Source organism: Gobio gobio, assembly GCF_949357685.1.
Source record: "Gobio gobio genome assembly, chromosome: 15".
Taxonomy (NCBI): domain Eukaryota; kingdom Metazoa; phylum Chordata; class Actinopteri; order Cypriniformes; family Gobionidae; genus Gobio; species Gobio gobio.
This window is the reverse complement of record NC_137108.1, coordinates 52,337,971-52,355,470: the sequence shown is the minus strand read 5'-3', so window position 1 is coordinate 52,355,470 and position 17,500 is coordinate 52,337,971. Positions and strand designations below refer to the sequence as shown.

Sequence of the window (17,500 nt, the reverse complement as noted above, 5' to 3'; positions counted from 1 at the left end):
TTTTTGAACACTGATCAGTTTATAGCAAAATGGAAGAAGACGGTTCCTCGGCACAGTGTGTGCACCCATGGCCATATTAGAAAGTGTGTTTCAGTTTTCTCAAAAGAATAAAGATTAGTTTAGTTGGCATACACTTGAATGTCTCATAAAATGTAAATGTCTGGGAGAAGGAGAAGCGCAGACGTATGGATGAATCGGAGAAAGCCTGATGAAAGAGCTCAGTCTCTCAGATGCCAGAGCACGAGGACTGAATAGAGCTTTTTTTGTGTGTTTTTTTGCACTTAAACAGACCAATACACACAAAATGTCAATTTTAATTTTGGAAGTATTCACGTAAACAAAGTTGATTATGTCTTAAATTAACGTAAACAGTTTGGGGAATATCGGATGTGTATCAGTGTATACACTCTAGAAAATGCTGGGTTAAAAATAACCCAAGTTGGGTTGAAAATGAACTAACCCAGCAATTGGGTTGTTTTAAGCAAACATTTAACCCAACCGCTGGGTTAAAACAACCCAATTGCTGGGTTAGTTCATTTTTTAGAGTGTAGGATTTGTGCATTCTGCCTTGAAGTGACAGCAGCTTTGTAACTTTCATACAAGTATTTAAATTAGTTCAAGGTAGTCGTACGCTAGCATGCATGATGGCATAGAGTACATTTATACAACAATAATAAAATAATGCATTGACATAAAAAAGGAAATGTACTTTTGATACTTAAGTACTTTTAAAACAAATACTTCTGTACTTTTACTTAAGTAAAATTCTGTTTTTTGAACTTTCACTTGTAACGGAGTAATTTTTGACCAGCAGTTCTTTTACTTTCACTCGAGTAATGGAGTTGTGTAGTTTGTCCACCTCTGGTCACAGGCAGGCATATGCTTTGGTTTCTTACAAACGTTATTAAAGGGATAGTTCACCCAAAAAGGAAGATTAGCCCATAATTTACTCACCCTCAAGTCATCCGAGGTGTGTGTGACATTCTTCTCTCAGACGAATAAAATCTGAGTTATATTACACAAGTCCAGGCTAATCCAAGCATTAGAACTGGATTCATAGTTGCTCTGTTTTTGAAGTCCATAAAAAGAACATCTATCTGTCATATAACTGCTCCAGCGGCTCTGGGGTGTTAATAAAGGCCTTCTGAAGCGAATCGATGCGTTTGTGTAAGAAAAATATTCATATTTAAAACTTTATCAAGTAAACTTTCGGCCTCCGCCTTCCCTGTTCAATTTATGAAAGTGTTGAAAGTTCCCCTGTGGATGGAAAGACTAACGCGTCCAGGTCATGACGTCACGAACACATCTGGAGTTTCACTTTCAACATTCAACACTTTTCCACAGAAGGCGGAGGCCGAAAGTTTACTTGATAAAGTTTTAAATATGGATATTTTTCTTACACAAACGCGTCGATTCGCTTCAGAAGGCCTTTATTAACACCCCAGAGCCGCTGGAGCAGTTATATGATGCACAGATGCACTTTTTATGGACTTCAAAAACAGAGCAACTATGAATCCAGTTCTAATGCTTGGATTAGCCTGGACTTTTGTAATATAACTCAGATTTTATTCGTCTGAGAGAAGAATGTCACACACACCTCGGATGAGTTGAGGGTGAGTAAATCATGGGCTAATCTTCATTTTTGGGTGAACTATCGCTTTAACGTGGCTATAATTATGGATGCTTGAACGAATTATGAATAATTTTTCATAAGTATGCAGTGTCATAACTACATCTCTGACGTTTATAACAAACCAAACAGTTTGAAAATCGGTAGAAAATTGAGCAGGTTATGGTTATTTAAAAAGTGCAAGCACCATTAAAACACAATGAGTGAGCGAGCTGACTGAGACAAGATGGCCGCCTCAAGACGTCGCCCTCCATTGGCCAGCAGCGGACGAGACATCTAGCCTTTGTAAGGCCGCTGAATTCGCTCCAAAGATCGGTAGCGATAGCGACTCGAAGGCCGTTGTGCGTTCGTGTCTCCAGCTGGGTAGAATAGATTTAAAACTAATATATCTTTAATCTGACTCCATTTATCATATTGTCGAATTTAGGATAGAATGTCAATGGGTTGTTTGGTCATTTATATCTAATAGTTAATCATACATTTAATCATTCTGTTTTAACCTTTTGTTGCAGCTCCGTTCTGGAGATTCAGAAAGGATCAAAATGTAACAATTATATTAACAGTCAGGTAAATGTATAGAGACAGAGCGTATTTAGGCCACGCCCACCGGGGGGGAAACAATCCAACGCTCTCCATTGACTCTGCATTGCCTGAGGCGCCTCATTGCCATTTCAGACTTATAACAAAAAACAGAACAATGTCTAAAAGCTGATATGTGACAAAATGTACAGCAAACAAGCTAAAAAACACAGAAATATGTTTTTATAAGCTGTCGACCCAAAAAAACGAGCGTTTAAGGAGACAAAAGTGGATAAAGGCAGTAAAACGTGACGCTTCAGCTGAAGAATGGGGACATTTGTGGATCCTGACACTCAGTGTGGCTCAGTGTGTGTGTGTGTGTGTGTCTCAGTGTGTGTGTGTGTGTGTAAACATTCTGTCACTGTTGAGTCAAATATCCAAATGTCAGTTTAATATATTATATTTCCTGTGGCTGATGACGTTCTCCTCTAGTGTGTGTAGTTCTCAGTTTAATATGACTCGATGTCTCAATGGCCTGAATCCACTTTTTTGTCCTTAAACGCTCGTTTTTTGGGTCAACAGCTTATAAAAAGTTCTGTGTTTTTGCTTGTGGGTTTTGTTTAGCTTGTTTGCTGTACACTTTGTCACATATCAGCTTTTATACATTGTTCAGTTTTTTGTTATACGTCCGAAATGACAAAAAGGCCGCTTCACGCAATGAAGAGTCAATGGAGAGCGTTTGTTTGTTTTCCCCCCCGGTGGGCGTGGCCTTCAGATTATGACGCGTGTCGCTCTGTCTCTATAATGTCAATTACATAATCAATTCAAAGATAATTCGTACATAACATCAAATACTTTGTAGCAAGGAATAAGATATCGATACCTGACTTCTGAATATTGACAATCTGTTGTACGGGCCAACTCTATTGCACTATGCGCCCCGAACTCATTACTGCATCGCTTTAAATAACTCAGACCAGACCAAAAACTGTTTCAAATGGAAATACATGAAAACAAAGGGAATTTAAATTGAGTCGAATTCCCATTTGGCTCGATTGAAAAGAAACCAAATGGCTCCAACAGCCACACCCACCAAGCTCTAAAAACTCTGATTAAAGCTACACTGTGTAACTTTAGTTTATTCTTAGCTAAAAACACTTAGTTCTTTCAGAAATATATGTGCTCATTAATGTATATTTACTTCTTTCGAGTAATAAAGTATTCTCGTAAGTTTATAATATGCCATTGTAAACACATACGGGTGAGGGTTCGAATGCGAGTCGCCATGTTGATCCTCCATCTTGAAAGTACATTAGCCAAAGAGGGACATTCCCGTAAATTCAAGCTTGGCCTTTGGCGTTTTAACACTCGATGGCACCGTGACAAATGTGGACGAGGGCGAACTGGAAGCCATGTTAATCTTGGACTAAATCGGCCACCGTAGGAGTTAAAACGAAATCGGAATTGAGAGGAACAGAAACTAATATTCACTGGATGGTCATATACAAGTTCATCACTAGATGGGGGAAAATATCACAGTGTAGCTTTAACTTCTTGTATATTTCTGTGCTTATGAGATTTTTGTACCATTCGCACTGAGACGTTTCAAATGATACCAAACACATAATATTGTATAGTGAGAATTGACATTGAAATATACCCAAAATATAGTGGATTTTGTGATCTCCCAGGAGTTTGGGACAAGGCAAATGCATGCAAAATGAAGCCATTCTCAGTTGATTCTCTCAGTGGGACGATGTCTCAGATGAGAGTGATAATTGTATGAGTGGATTCAGAGGTTAAAGCTCCACTGTGATATTTTCCCCCATCTAGTGGTGAACTTGTATATGACCATCCAGTGAATATTAGTTTCTGTTCCTCTCAATTCCGATTTCGTTTTAACTCCTACGGTGGCTGATTTAGTCCAAGATTAACAAGGCTTCCAGTTCGACCTCGTCCACATTCGTCACGGTGCCATCGAGTGTTAAAACGCCAAAGGCCAAGCTTGAATTTACGGGAATGTCCCTCTTTGGCTAATGTACTTTCAAGATGGAGGATCAACATGGCGACTCGCATTCGAACCCTCACCCGTATGTGTTTACAATGGCATATTATAAACTTACCAGAATACTTTATTACTTGAAAGAAGTAAATATACATTAATGAGCACATATATTTCTGAAAGAACTAAGTGTTTTTAGCTAAGAATAAACTAAAAAAGTTACACAGTGTAGCTTTAAAGGGTTAGTTCACCCAAAAATGTAAATTCTGTCATTAATTACTCACTCTCATGTCGTTCGACACCCGTAAGACCTCGGAACACAAATGAAGATATTTTAGTGTAAAGCTGATGCTGAGAAAGGCTTCAGATAGGCCTCCATTGGCATTCAGTACATTTACACTCACAAGACCCATAAAAGGCACTAAAAACGTCGTTACAAAGTCCATCTCACCACAGTGACTCTACAATCATTTTACGATGCGACGACAATAGTTTTTGTGCGCAAAAAAAAATCAAAATAACGCCTTTATCCAGCTTGTTCTTGTCTTCCGTGTGTGTCTCCACGACGCATGCGCGAGAATATGAGCAGATCCGGCGTTCGGACACATGACCCAGAAGAGATTTGTTTACGAGCAGAGGAAGACGCGCGTATCTCAGCTGTTGAATTCTACATTGATCGTGCTTTAGGTCTCGTGTAGTTCTCAAAATGGGGTTAAAGTGTGTATTTAATGGATTTCCGAACGCCGGATCTGCTCATATTCTCACGCATGCGTCGTGGAGACACACACGGAAGACAAGAACAAGCTGAATAAAGTCGTTATTTTGATTTTTTTTTTGCGCACAAAAACTATTGTCGTCGCATCGTAAGATTATTGTAGAGTCACTGTGGTGAGATGGACTTTGTAACGACGTTTTTAGTGCCTTTTATGGGTCTTGTGAGTGTAAATGTACTGAATGCCAATGGAGGCCTATCTGAAGCCTTTCTCAGCATCAGCTTTACACTAAAATATCTTCATTTGTGTCTGAAGATGAACGGAGGTCTGACGGGTGTCCAACCACATGAGGCTCAGTCATTAATGACAGAATTTTCATTTTTGGGTGAACTAACCCTTTAATCTCTTTCATTTCTTTTCAGACAGTCTTAATGAAAATTCCTCACCCAGACAATTTGGCCTTTACATTCTTACACCTTTATTATGGATATCGATGGTCGTTCCCATCTCTTGACAGTCATGTGTTTCCTGTCAGGTGTCGTTTCCCCTGCGCTGGTACTGCCCCTATATCCCGCTGTGCCCGCTGCGGATGGCAGATGTGCTGTGTGCGCCCATGCCCTTCATTGTGGGCGTCCACTCCAGCTACTTCGACCTGTACGACCCTCCATCTGACGTGGTGTGTGTGGATCTGGACACCAACACCATTTTCCAGTGAGTCTTCCTGTCGGTCATCAGTGATGTTCAGGGTTTACTGTAGTTCTGATGAGCACTTCCTGTCTGCTCCAGGTCTGAGGATAAGAAGCCGCTGTCCTGGAGGTCTCTGCCCAGGAAACATGGGAAAATCCTGCTGAACTCTCTGACCAACCTGCACAAAACTCTGGAGAAGAGTGAGTGAGCCTGGGTTTTTCAAACGTTGAAAAAATTTTGGCGGCCGCCAAAACACATTGTTGTCCCGCCAAAGCCTTATTTGATCAGTTATTGTGATTTATGAGTGATGTAGAATAGATGCTGTTGATTCTTAGCTTTCTAATATTAAAGGGTTAGTTCACCCAAAACTGTAAATTGTGTCATTAATGACTGAGCCTCATGTGGTTGGACACCCGTCAGACCTCCGTTCATCTTCAGACACAAATGAAGATATTTTAGTGTAAATCTGATGCTCTGAAAGGCCTCCATTGGCTCAACTTTACACTCTCAAGACCCTTAAAAGACACTAAAGACTAAAGTTACAAAGTCCATCTCACTACAGCGGCTCTACAATAACTTTATGAATCGGCGACAATAGTTTTTGTGCGCAAAAAACCCCTAAATAACGACTTATATAGTGATGACGATTTCAAAACATGGCATCATGAAGCTTCGAAGCGTTATGAATCAGTGAGTCGATTCATGATTCAGATCGCGTGTCAAACCGCCAAACTGCTGAAATTTGGCGATTCAAACTGCTGAATCGACTCACTGATTCATAACGCTCTGAACTGCTGAATCGACTCACTGATTCATAACGCTCTGAACTGCTGAATCGACTCACTGATTCATAACGCTTCGAAGCTTCATGAGGCCGTGTTTTGAAATCATCATCACTATATAAGTCGTTATTTAGGGTTTTTTAGCGCACAAAAACTATTGTCGCCGATTCATAAAGTTATTGTAGAACCACTGTAGAGAGATGGACTTTGTAACTTTAGTCTTTAGTGTCTTTTAAGGGTCTTGAGAGTGTAAAGTTGAGCCAATGGAGGCCTTTCAGAGCATCAGATTTACACTAAAATATCTTCATTTGTGTCTGAAGATGAACGGAGGTCTGACGGGTGTCCAACCACATGAGGCTCAGGCATTAATGACAGAATTTACATTTTTGGGTGAACTAACCCTTTAACATATTACGTTAATCAAAATCAAAAGGTCGGAAGACCGAATCCATGTTGCACGTGGTGCTATCAGACGATGTTTTCCTTTAATGGATTGCGCTCAAAAAACGTTGACTCTTCTCTGACCAGCTGACATAAAGCATACTTTCAATAAACGGGAAACAAATCCTGTCCGTTTATGAAGTGTTTTCTGTGTGTTGACAAATCTTTTGCGATGTTCTAACAGAAGGGATTCGCACACAAAGCGTCTGCTAATGTCCGATTCGCCACCTAATGACTCCTTTGAACCAAATCATTTTAAAAGAACTGATCCAGCACTGAACTCACGAATCAGTTTAATAATTTACTCTGAATTAGGGCTGTCAAAAGATGAATCGCGATTAATCGCATCCAAAATGAAAGTTTGTGTTTACATAATATATGTGTGTGTACTCTGTTAATTATTATTTATATATAAATACACACACTTTCATGTATATATTTAAAAGATATTTGCATGTATATACTGTATATACATTTATATAATCTATAATATATATAAATATAAATGTTTTATATATAAAACATTTATTTTTTTTCTTAAATATATACATGCTTGTGTGTGTATTTATATATAAATAATAATTAACAGAGTACACACACATATATTATGTAAACACAAACTTTTATTTTGGATGCGATTAATCGCGATTTATCTTTTGACAGCCCTACTCTGAACACATCTGAAATGAGAACACAAGTGTGCTTACCCAATTTAGCAAGAGTTAGTTTTAATTATCCACAGTCTTTCAGTTTATTTATGTTCACAATGTGTAGTAAAATAAATAGCCTATAAATCATTTAGTTTAGACTGGAGTGAGGTGAAACCAGACCAAAGTTGTTATTAGCTAGCTGATCATTTTATGAAATTGTATATGGCAGAAAATTAGGCTTTTTAAATGTAATACTACTTTTTAATATTGAAGTGATTATATACCAAAACAATTATCTGTAAATAGTGTAAAAATGAGGAACAAAAACAAACATCAAGGTATCAAAATAAGATACGCAAAAATTACAAACTTTCTTTGCATTTATTTAAAATGTATTGCGCTTGCAGATCACATGGGTAAGGTACTTTTTTACTGTGTGTGTGTGTGTGTGTGTGTGTGTGTGTGTGTGTGTGTGTGTGTGTGTGTGTGTGTGTGTGTGTGTGTGTGTGTGTGTGTGTGTGTGTGTGTGTGTGTGTGTGTGTGTGTGTGTGTGTGTGTGTGTGTGTGTGTGTGTGTGTGTGTGTGTGTGTGTGTGTGTGTGTGTGTGTGTGTGTGTGTGTGTGTGTGTGTGTGTGTGTGTGTGTGTGTGTGTGTGTGTGTGTGTGTGTGTGTGTGTGTGTGTGTGTGTGTGTGTGTGTGTGTGTGTGTGTGTGTGTGTGTGTGTGTGTGTGTGTGTGTGTGTGTGTGTGTGTGTGTGTGTGTGTGTGTGTGTGTGTGTGTGTGTGTGTGTGTGTGTGTGTGTGTGTGTGTGTGTGTGTGTGTGTGTGTGTGTGTGTGTGTGTGTGTGTGTGTGTGTGTGTGTGTGTGTGTGTGTGTGTGTGTGTGTGTGTGTGTGTGGATGGATGACCATGTCTGTCAGCCACCACCGAAGACTATTTTTGACCCAGGAAAAACCCTGTGAGCGCCTGACCTCAGCGCGGACGCTTACAGGCGATGTCATTTCCTGCCCTCACATGTGTCTCTCTCTCTCTCTCTCTCTCTCTCCGTGTGTCAGTCTACACGCCCGGTCAGGAGGAGGCCACGCTGGAGTTCCTGCTCACGGACTACGATCTGATCTACGGCCGTCAGAAGCAGCTGGAGCTGGAGATCCAGGAGGCGTTCCTGCGCTTCATGAGCTGTTTGCTGAGGGGCTATCGCTCCTTCCTGCTGCCCATCACACAGGCACCATCTGACCGGACCACAGACTGCAGCTCCCTCTTCAACCTGCAGGGTGCGCTCTACACCTCCACCTTCAATCGTTATTTCTGCTTCTCTCGATTAATTGAGCCTCACCAGATGCAATGTGATAAGTACTAAACACAGCCAATTAGACGAGAGTGTGGGCGGAGCCTCTGCAAGCGCACTGCACTCGCAACTATATCAATCACTAAACACAGCCAATCAGACGAGAGTGTGGGCGGAGCCTCTGCAAGCGCACTGCACTCGCAACTATATCAATCACTAAACACAGCCAATTAGACGAGAGTGTGGGCGGAGTCTCTGCAAGCGCACTGCACTCGCAACTATATCAATCACTAAACACAGCCAATCAGACGAGAGTGTGGGCGGAGTCTCTGCAAGCGCACTGCACTCGCAACTATATCAATCACTAAACACAGCCAATTAGACGAGAGTGTGGGCGGAGTCACTGCAAGCGCACTGCACTCGCAACTATATCAATCACTAAACACAGCCAATCAGACGAGAGTGTGGGCGGAGTCTCTGCAAGTGCACTGCGCTCGCAACTATATCAATCACTAAACACAGCCAATTAGACGAGAGTGTGGGCGGAGTCTCTGGAAGTGCACTGCGCTTGCAACTATATCAATCACTAAACACAGCCAATTAGCAAGTGCACTGCGCTCGCAACTATATCAATCACTAAACACAGCCAATCAGACGAGATTGTGGGCGGAGTCTCTGCAAGTGCACTGCGCTTGCAACTATATCAATCACTAAACACAGCCAATTAGACGAGAGTGTGGGCGGAGTCTCTGCAAGTGCACTGCGCTCGCAACTATATCAATCACTAAACACAGCCAATCAGACGAGAGTGTGGGTGGAGTCTCTGCAAGTGCACTGCACTCGCAACTATATCAATCACTAAACACAGCCAATTAGACGAGAGTGTGGGCGGTGCCTCTGCAAGTGCACTGCGCTTGCAACTATATCAATCACTAAACACAGCCAATTAGACGAGAGTGTGGGCGGTGCCTCTGCAAGTGCACTGCGCTCGCAACTATATCAATCACTAAACACAGCCAATTAGACGAGAGTGTGGGCGGAGTCTCTGCAAGCGCACTGCGCTCGCAACTATATCAATCACTAAACACAGCCAATTAGACGAGAGTGTGGGCGGAGCCTCTGCAAGTGCACTGCGCTTGCAACTATATCAATCACTAAACACAGCCAATTAGACGAGAGTGTGGGCGGAGTCTCTGCAAGCGCACTGCACTCGCAACTATATCAATCACTAAACACAGCCAATCAGACGAGAGTGTGGGCGGAGTCTGTGCAAGCGCACTGCGCTCGCAACTATATCAATCACTAAACACAGCCAATCAGACGAGAGTGTGGGCGGAGTCTCTGCAAGCGCACTGCGCTCGCAACTATATCAATCACTAAACACAGCCAATCAGACGAGAGTGTGGGCGGAGTCTCTGCAAGCGCACTGCGCTCGCAACTATATCAATCACTAAACACAGCCAATCAGACGAGAGTGTGGGCGGAGCCTCTGCAAGCGCACTGCACTCGCAACTATATCAATCACTAAACACAGCCAATCAGACGAGAGTGTGGGCGGAGTCTCTGCAAGCGCACTGCGCTCGCAACTATATCAATCACTAAACACAGCCAATCAGACGAGAGTGTGGGCGGAGTCTCTGCAAGCGCACTGCGCTCGCAACTATATCAATCACTAAACACAGCCAATCAGACAAGAGTGTGGGCGGAGTCTCTGCAAGCGCACTGCGCTCGCAACTATATCAATCACTAAACACAGCCAATCAGACAAGAGTGTGGGCGGAGCCTCTGCAAGCGCACTGCACTCGCAACTATATCAATCACTAAACACAGCCAATCAGACGAGAGTGTGGGCGGAGTCTCTGCAAGCGCACTGCGCTCGCAACTATATCAATCACTAAACACAGCCAATCAGACGAGAGTGTGGGCGGAGCCTCTGCAAGTGCACTGCATTTGCAACTATATCAATCACTAAACACAGCCAATTAGACGAGAGTGTGGGCGGAGTCTGTGCAAGCGCACTGCGCTCGCAACTATATCAATCACTAAACACAGCCAATTAGACGAGAGTGTGGGCGGAGCCTCTGCAAGCGCACTGCGCTCGCAACTATATCAATCACTAAACACAGCCAATCAGACGAGAGTGTGGGCGGAGTCTCTGCAAGCGCACTGCGCTCGCAACTATATCAATCACTAAACACAGCCAATTAGACGAGAGTGTGGGCGGAGCCTCTGCAAGCGCACTGCACTCGCAACTATATCAATCACTAAACACAGCCAATCAGACAAGAGTGTGGGCGGAGCCTCTGCAAGTGCACTGCATTTGCAACTATATCAATCACTAAACACAGCCAATCAGACGAGAGTGTGGGCGGAGTCTGTGCAAGCGCACTGCGCTCGCAACTATATCAATCACTAAACACAGCCAATTAGACGAGAGTGTGGGCGGAGTCTGTGCAAGCGCACTGCACTCGCAACTATATCAATCACTAAACACAGCCAATTAGACGAGAGTGTGGGCGGAGTCTGTGCAAGCGCACTGCGCTCGCAACTATATCAATCACTAAACACAGCCAATTAGACGAGAGTGTGGGCGGAGCCTCTGCAAGCGCACTGCACTCGCAACTATATCAATCACTAAACACAGCCAATCAGACGAGAGTGTGGGCGGAGTCTCTGCAAGCGCACTGCGCTCGCAACTATATCAATCACTAAACACAGCCAATCAGACGAGAGTGTGGGCGGAGTCTCTGCAAGCGCACTGCACTCGCAACTATATCAATCACTAAACACAGCCAATCAGACGAGAGTGTGGGCGGAGTCTCTGCAAGCGCACTGCGCTCGCAACTATATCAATCACTAAACACAGCCAATTAGACGAGAGTGTGGGCGGAGCCTCTGCAAGCGCACTGCACTCGCAACTATATCAATCACTAAACACAGCCAATCAGACGAGAGTGTGGGCGGAGTCTCTGCAAGCGCACTGCACTCGCAACTATATCAATCACTAAACACAGCCAATCAGACGAGAGTGTGGGCGGAGTCTGTGCAAGCGCACTGCGCTCGCAACTATATCAATCACTAAACACAGCCAATTAGACGAGAGTGTGGGCGGAGTCTGTGCAAGCGCACTGCGCTCGCAACTATATCAATCACTAAACACAGCCAATTAGACGAGAGTGTGGGCGGAGTCTGTGCAAGCGCACTGCGCTTGCAACTATATCAATCACTAAACACAGCCAATCAGACGAGAGTGTGGGCGGAGTCTCTGCAAGCGCACTGCGCTCGCAACTATATCAATCACTAAACACAGCCAATCAGACGAGAGTGTGGGCGGAGTCTCTGCAAGCGCACTGCACTCGCAACTATATCAATCACTAAACACAGCCAATCAGACGAGAGTGTGGGCGGAGTCTCTGCAAGCGCACTGCGCTCGCAACTATATCAATCACTAAACACAGCCAATTAGACGAGAGTGTGGGCGGAGCCTCTGCAAGCGCACTGCACTCGCAACTATATCAATCACTAAACACAGCCAATCAGACGAGAGTGTGGGCGGAGTCTCTGCAAGCGCACTGCACTCGCAACTATATCAATCACTAAACACAGCCAATCAGACGAGAGTGTGGGCGGAGTCTGTGCAAGCGCACTGCGCTCGCAACTATATCAATCACTAAACACAGCCAATTAGACGAGAGTGTGGGCGGAGTCTGTGCAAGCGCACTGCGCTCGCAACTATATCAATCACTAAACACAGCCAATTAGACGAGAGTGTGGGCGGAGTCTGTGCAAGCGCACTGCACTCACAAAAAAAAACGGATAAACACATTATCAAATTAATAAATATTACGCCATTTTAAAATTATTAAAAACACACTGAGTGACTGAACTGTCTTTGACACTTTATGTTTATTCCCAGTTTGAACATTCATATTTCCTTAATTTTGAAGATCTGAGGTGAATTATCCATCATGGCTTTCAGTACGGCCATAAATGATATTCATACTCACACATCAAATAAAGCACATACTGTAATATATTCACTGATCACACCTTCAGAAAGTATAATAAAACACATGACCAAGCAGCCTCGCATATAAAGAATCTGCACATATTATCTCTGATTGCATGTGTAAATATATAAAGCTCATTATGATCAGTGTTGGGGGAAACGCATTACAAGTAACTTGAGTTACGTAATAATATTACTTTTTCCAAGTAACTAGTAAAGTAACGCATTACTTTTCAAATTTACAACAAAATAGTTACTTTTTCTCATTAATTTGACTGACAGCTCTCCTGCCCTCATGTTGAGAAGAATAAGTGCAGAGGTGTGTGTGTGTGTGTGTGTGTGTGTGTGTGTGTGTGTGTGTGTGTGTGTGTGTGTGTGTGTGTGTGTGTGTGTGTGTGAACATGATGGTTATTGTAGTTCTAGACTAAATGTGAGCATTTATTTATCTCACTTGCACAATAAAGATTCTGTCCTCATCAAAATGAATAAAATCCGTAAAATGCAAAATCAGAGAACTATGCAAACCTCCAATAATTAAATGTTAAATAAAACAACTATTTTTATGCATAATCTACCTTTATATTTAATTTACCAATGTCTTGCTGCTGACCTTTGATGATGAAAATTAGATTTTTTGTTTTTATTGGTAAAACGTTTTTCTCCTGCGTCCTCTTCTCCATTATCCAGAGCTGCGCCCTCTAGTGTTCATGAGGGAATCTGCATCTTTACCTCAGTCTGGGGCTTATTATTTACAATTTGGTATGAAGAGGTCTTTACCGTTGCACAAAAATATAACTTTTTTTGTAGGGATGCACCGATATGATATTTTTGGGATCGATACCGATTTTAACAAACAATTATTGGCCGATACCGATATTTGTCACTTGCCCTCTTATTTGAAATTGTCATTTAAAATAGTGCATTCTTGTCTCATATTCAGTCCCTCCAGAAAAACGCGATTATGCGATCGCGTGATTTAACGCATAATCAGCCAAAGTCCGCATATTCATGCGGGGGCCGCATTTTTTCAAATACGCCGCACTTTCGCCGCATAAATTGCCTATTTCCGCGTGCAAAATATGCGGGGCTATCATGATTTCATAATCCCCGCATTTTCGTTGCAAAAAAAGTCATATATATTAGCAGAAAGTTGAAAAATGTTCGTTTACTTCACACAAGAGCCGCCATTTCCGCCTATTGCCATGGGAACGTTTTGAAGTGACGTGATTACCCGACGCGAACGTCATCGAAAAGCTTCAAACCCCGTGGAGAAACCATAGATACCGGTGAAACCATGATGAAGCACAAACTCCCATTGGCCAACAAAAATAACAGCAAAAGAGCAAAGCAGTTTCCCTGTGTGCTGACTGATTTCAAAACACAGCTTTGAAGCGTTATGAATCAATGAGTCGATTCAGTGGTTTGAAGCGTTATGAATCAATGAGTTGATTCAGCGGTTTGAAGCGTTATGAATCAATGAGTCGATTCAGAGGGTTGGATCGCCAAAGTCACGTATTTCAGCAGTTTGACACGCGATCCGAATCATGAATCGACTCGATGATTCATAGCATCATGATGCTGTGTTTTGAAATCAGTCATCACTATATAAGTCGTTATTTAGTTTTTTTTGCACACAATAACTATTATCGTCGCTTCATAAAGTTATTGTAGAACCACTGTAATGAGATGGACTTTGTAACGACGTCTTTAGTAGGCTACCTTTTATGGGTCTTGAGAGTGTACATTGTGCCAATGGAGGCCTTTCTGAGCCATCGGAATTCAACTAAAATATCTTAATTTGTGTCCAACAACATAAAGGGAAGTCATTAATGACAGAATTTTCATTTTTAGGTGAACTAACCCTTTAAGAGATTGCACTTAGTGCATTGGAAGCACTCAAATGTCTGTTTTGTATAGCGACATCTGTAAAACAGGAAGTTATTTATTAATTTTTTCAGAAGTTGTAGCATATTCCTTTTGTAAAGCTACAGAACTTGATTGACTAAATGTTTTGTAAATTTGAGCCATTATTAAGGTCTTCAATAAAACAAGATGAGAACTTAAATATTCCAGCACTTTCTGTGATGTAGTGCTTTTTTTCTCTTTCTCATCAAACCGCAGTTTTTGCAAGTTCCCGCAATTTTATCGCATAAAATTGCATAAATATCCCGCATTTTTCATCGCATTTTTTAAGAAAACGTGCCGCATAATCAAGGATTTTTGCCCGCAACAATCACAAAAAAAAGCCGCATTTTTCTGGAAGGACTGCATATTGAGGTGGCAGAGGCTGAAAACCACAGCGAGTTTCTGTGTGTGTGTGTGTGTGTGTGTGTGTGTGTGTGTGTGTGTGTGTGTGTGTGTGTGTGTGTGTGAGTGTGAGTGTGAGTGTGAGTGTGAGTGTGAGTGTGAGTGTGAGTGTGAGTGTGAGTGTGAGTGTGAGTGTGAGTGTGAGTGTGAGTGTGAGTGTGAGTGAGAAAGAGGTAACCTTAGGCTAAATGAAGCCGCATCGCGGAAATCATTCCTTATGGAAGTTTAGTCAAGAGTACTGAGCAATACATTTTTTTGGTTGTTGGTCTTTTGTTGTTTGATAAACATTAAAACAGAGAGCAGGAATATTACATATAATCGTGGATTATGCAGCAGACGTTACACAGCTCAGAGCCTTCACACAGTTCATTAATAAACCATCGGTGTGTTATATCGGCCTCTCTCATGCTATAGCCGATGGTTGTAAATTAATAAAAAATCGTCCGATAAATATCGGCGGCCGATACATCGGTGCATCCCTACTTTTTTGTTATAAAAAACAAAACAAAAGCAAGCCCAGCCCAGGTGAGAAAAAGTAATGCAAAAGTAACGTAACGCATTACTTTTCTTAAAAAGTAACTAAGTAACTCAATTAGTTACTTTTTAAGGGAGTAACGCAATATTGTAAAAAGTAACTAAGTAACTAAATTAGTTACTTTTTAAGGGAGTAACGCAATATTGTAATGCATCGCTTTTCTTAAAAAGTAACTAAGTAACTCGATTAGTTACTTTTTAAGGGAGTAAAGCAATATTGTAATGCATTACTTTTCTTTAAAAGTAACTAAGTAACTCAATTAGTTACTTTTTAAGGGAGTAACGCAATATTGTAATGCATTACTTTTCTTTAAAAGTAACTAAGTAACTCAATTAGTTACCTTTTAAGGGAGTAACGCAATATTGTAATGCATTACTTTTCTTAAAAAGTAACTAAGTAACTCAATCAGTTACTTTTTAAGGGAGTAACGCAATATTGTAATGCATTACTTTTCTTAAAAAGTAACTAAGTAACTCAATTAGTTACTTTTTAAGGGAGTAACGCAATATTGTAACTTATTACTTTTCTTTAAAAGTAACTAAGTAACTCAATTAGTTACTTTTTAAGGGAGTAACGCAATATCGTAACGCATTCCTTTTCTTAAAAAGTAACTAAGTAACTCAATTAGTTACTTTGTAAGGGAGTAACGCAATATTGTAACGCATTACTTTTCTTTAAAAGTAACTAAGTAACTCAATTAGTTACTTTTTAAGGGAGAAACGCAATATCGTAACGCATTCCTTTTCTTAAAAAGTAACTAAGTAACTCAATTAGTTACTTTTTAAGGGAGTAAAGCAATATTGTAATGCATTACTTTTCAAAGTAATTTTCCCCAACACTGATGATGATGCTCTGATCCCGCAGGCTTCCTGAAGTCCCGTGACCGCACGCAGCAGAAGTTCTACACGCAGCTGACGAGGACGCAGATGTTCACGCAGTTTATCGAGGAATGCTCGTTCGTCAGCGATCGCCACGTCAGCCTGGAGTTCTTCGACGAGTGCGTGCAGAAGGTCAGACTCCGCCCCATTTGACCCCAGTGGCCAATCGGACGGCGTGTTTAATCTGTGTGTGTGCGGCAGGTGGACGTGGAGAAGCCGGAGGACGTGCGGCTGATGGACCGGGACGAGTGTCACAGCGGAGAACACACGGTGTTCATCATGCCGCCCGAGGAGCCGCAGGAGCCCGACGGCTCCGAGTGTCCCGCTCACTACAGGTGCGTCACATGACCTCTGCTTCACAGTCTATGACCTCTTACACCACTTCCCTCTTCAGATGACGGCACTGAGGCTGCTAACCAGCATCACCAATGCTGTATCGGTTAATTTTAACCAGTCAACGAGATAGAGTGATCAGTGAAGGGTCATGTGACACTGAAGACTGGAGGAATGATGATAAATCACAGGAATAAATCACACTTTACTATATAATAATAGAGAACAGATGATTTAGAGTGTGTGTGTGTGTGTGTGTGTGTGTGTGTGTATTACACTACTATATATTCACATAGAGAACAGATGATTTAGAGTGTGTGTGTGTGTGTGTGTGTGTGTGTGTGTGTGTATTACACTACTATATATTCACAGAGAACAGCTGATTTAGAGTGTGTGTGTGTGTGTGTGTGTGTGTGTGTGTGTGTATTACACTACTATATATTCACATAGAGAACAGATGATTTAGAGTGTGTGTGTGAGTGTGTGTGTGTATTACACTACTATATATTCACATAGAGAACAGATGATTTAGAGTGTGTGTGTGTGTGTGTGTGTGTGTGTGTGTGTATTACACTACTATATATTCACAGAGAACAGCTGATTTAGAGTGTGTGTGTGTGTGTGTGTGTGTGTGTGTGTGTGTGTGTGTGTATTACACTACTATATATTCACATAGAGAACAGATGATTTAGAGTGTGTGTGTGAGTGTGTGTGTGTATTACACTACTAT

General features: G+C 41.8%; 1 protein-coding gene across 1 annotated transcript in view; it reads left to right on the top strand.

Annotated features, from left to right (window-relative positions):
• dennd4b (DENN/MADD domain containing 4B) overlaps window positions 1-17,500 on the top strand; it is an 81,864-nt gene that overhangs the window by 37,609 nt on the left and 26,755 nt on the right. Inside the window, exons 10-14 of the mRNA XM_079837320.1 lie at window positions 5,400-5,575; window positions 5,651-5,751; window positions 8,479-8,694; window positions 16,424-16,569; window positions 16,639-16,772. Of these exons, the coding sequence (XP_079693446.1) occupies window positions 5,400-5,575; window positions 5,651-5,751; window positions 8,479-8,694; window positions 16,424-16,569; window positions 16,639-16,772 (773 nt within the window). The remainder of the gene's footprint in view (window positions 1-5,399; window positions 5,576-5,650; window positions 5,752-8,478; window positions 8,695-16,423; window positions 16,570-16,638; window positions 16,773-17,500) is intronic.